Source organism: Hipposideros armiger, unplaced genomic scaffold (genome assembly GCF_001890085.2).
Source record: "Hipposideros armiger isolate ML-2016 unplaced genomic scaffold, ASM189008v1 scaffold_776, whole genome shotgun sequence".
Lineage (NCBI taxonomy): Eukaryota > Metazoa > Chordata > Mammalia > Chiroptera > Hipposideridae > Hipposideros > Hipposideros armiger.
This window is the reverse complement of record NW_017732126.1, coordinates 775,457-776,902: the sequence shown is the minus strand read 5'-3', so window position 1 is coordinate 776,902 and position 1,446 is coordinate 775,457. Positions and strand designations below refer to the sequence as shown.

The window sequence follows — 1,446 nt, the reverse complement described above, 5'->3', positions numbered from 1 at the left end:
ACCTTTTGGTCTAGTGTCTAATGATCTGTAACCAAACAGAGACACAGTTGATTAGGGTAGATTTTTGAAAATGACCATTTTCTTCTTTACTTTCAGCCTTGGAAGAGTTTTCTCCATCAAGAACTTAGGTGAGTTTTTATCTTCAAAAGGAAAAGCATTCATCCAGCTACTGCCCCTCTGACAACTGAGCTACTTTTCCTCGGTGGGCCAGCTATGATCCCAGTGCCTGACCTGGTCCATCCCCACCCCACCCCCAGACCAGTGCCTTGCAAGATGCCTGGTACAGAAGGTGCTCAGGGATCCTAACCCTCTCGCCTTGTTCCAGCCCACACTGCTGTCACTCAGCAAACACTTACTGAGTCTCCAGCATGTGCCAGTCATTTGCTAGCCACTGGGGCTATTGCAATGACGGAGGTCCAGCCACTCCCCTCAGAGGCTCCTGGATTAGAGGGAGAGTCACACACGCCAGCAGGTACATAACAATCACATGACTACCCAAGGACTTAACAATTTCCAAAATGCACCATGCTGTTTCAAGTCTCTTTGCCTTTGCTCATTTAACTCATTAACTCACCCCAATTTAATGATGCCCTCCTATAAGAAGCCTTCCTTGATTCTCCCCCTGCAGCGAGAAGTCATCAACAAGTCCCTTCCCTGGGGTACCACTGTAAGGTACACGTATGTTGGCAGTAATGTCACTGTATATCATGTTTGCTCACGTGAAAGTTCATCCATGCCCTTCTCCCCACACTCTTGTCCAGGAGCTCCTCATAGGAAGAGCCCATGTTTTCCTGTTCTTGGTATTCTTGGCACATCTCATACTTCCTGATCCAGAGACGGGCCTTAGCACATAGCAGCGCTCTTACCTGCCTCTTCAGAGCAGGTGTCTATCACTCTCCCCCTGGAGTTATTTTTAATGTGTTAGAATAAACATGGTTGGTGAGCTCTGGAGAACAAGTATCAACATTTCCTGGCTAAGGCCAAAAGCACAGGTGCTGGGTCATGGGGAGAAGCCTTCCTCAGCTGGGTGGGCCCCTTTCATCTCTCTCCTTGAGTTCCTGCCTGACTCAATTCACGAGCCCCATAATTACCCTTTAGCACCTACCACAGTGCTGGACACATGGCAGGCACATGTTAGATGATTAATTATTTAGTTCAACATTTATTGAGCTTTTACTCTGTTCAGACACAAAAATGAATAGAATATATTTCCCACCTTTGGTTCAAGATGGGCGTGAAGGCTGGAGTGGCTGAAGGAGGGGGAATTGACCACATAAACAGGAAATAACAATATAATATAATGACTGCTAGGGGAGTTGTGAAAACACAGAGGTGAGGTCCAGGCGTGCTTCCTTGAAGGGTGACAACTGAGCTGAATCTTGAATGATATGGAGGAATTGGCCCGGTGAAAATGGCAGAATGTAGGTCCCAGGCTCAAGGAAAAGC

General features: G+C 47.1%; 1 protein-coding gene across 1 annotated transcript in view; it reads left to right on the top strand.

The window, feature by feature from the left end:
- The window catches only part of FYB2 (FYN binding protein 2), a 65,905-nt gene that overhangs the window by 31,780 nt on the left and 32,679 nt on the right, over positions 1–1,446 (top strand). The window contains 1 exon segment of the mRNA XM_019628270.1: positions 97–128. Coding sequence (XP_019483815.1) covers positions 97–128 — 32 coding nt within the window.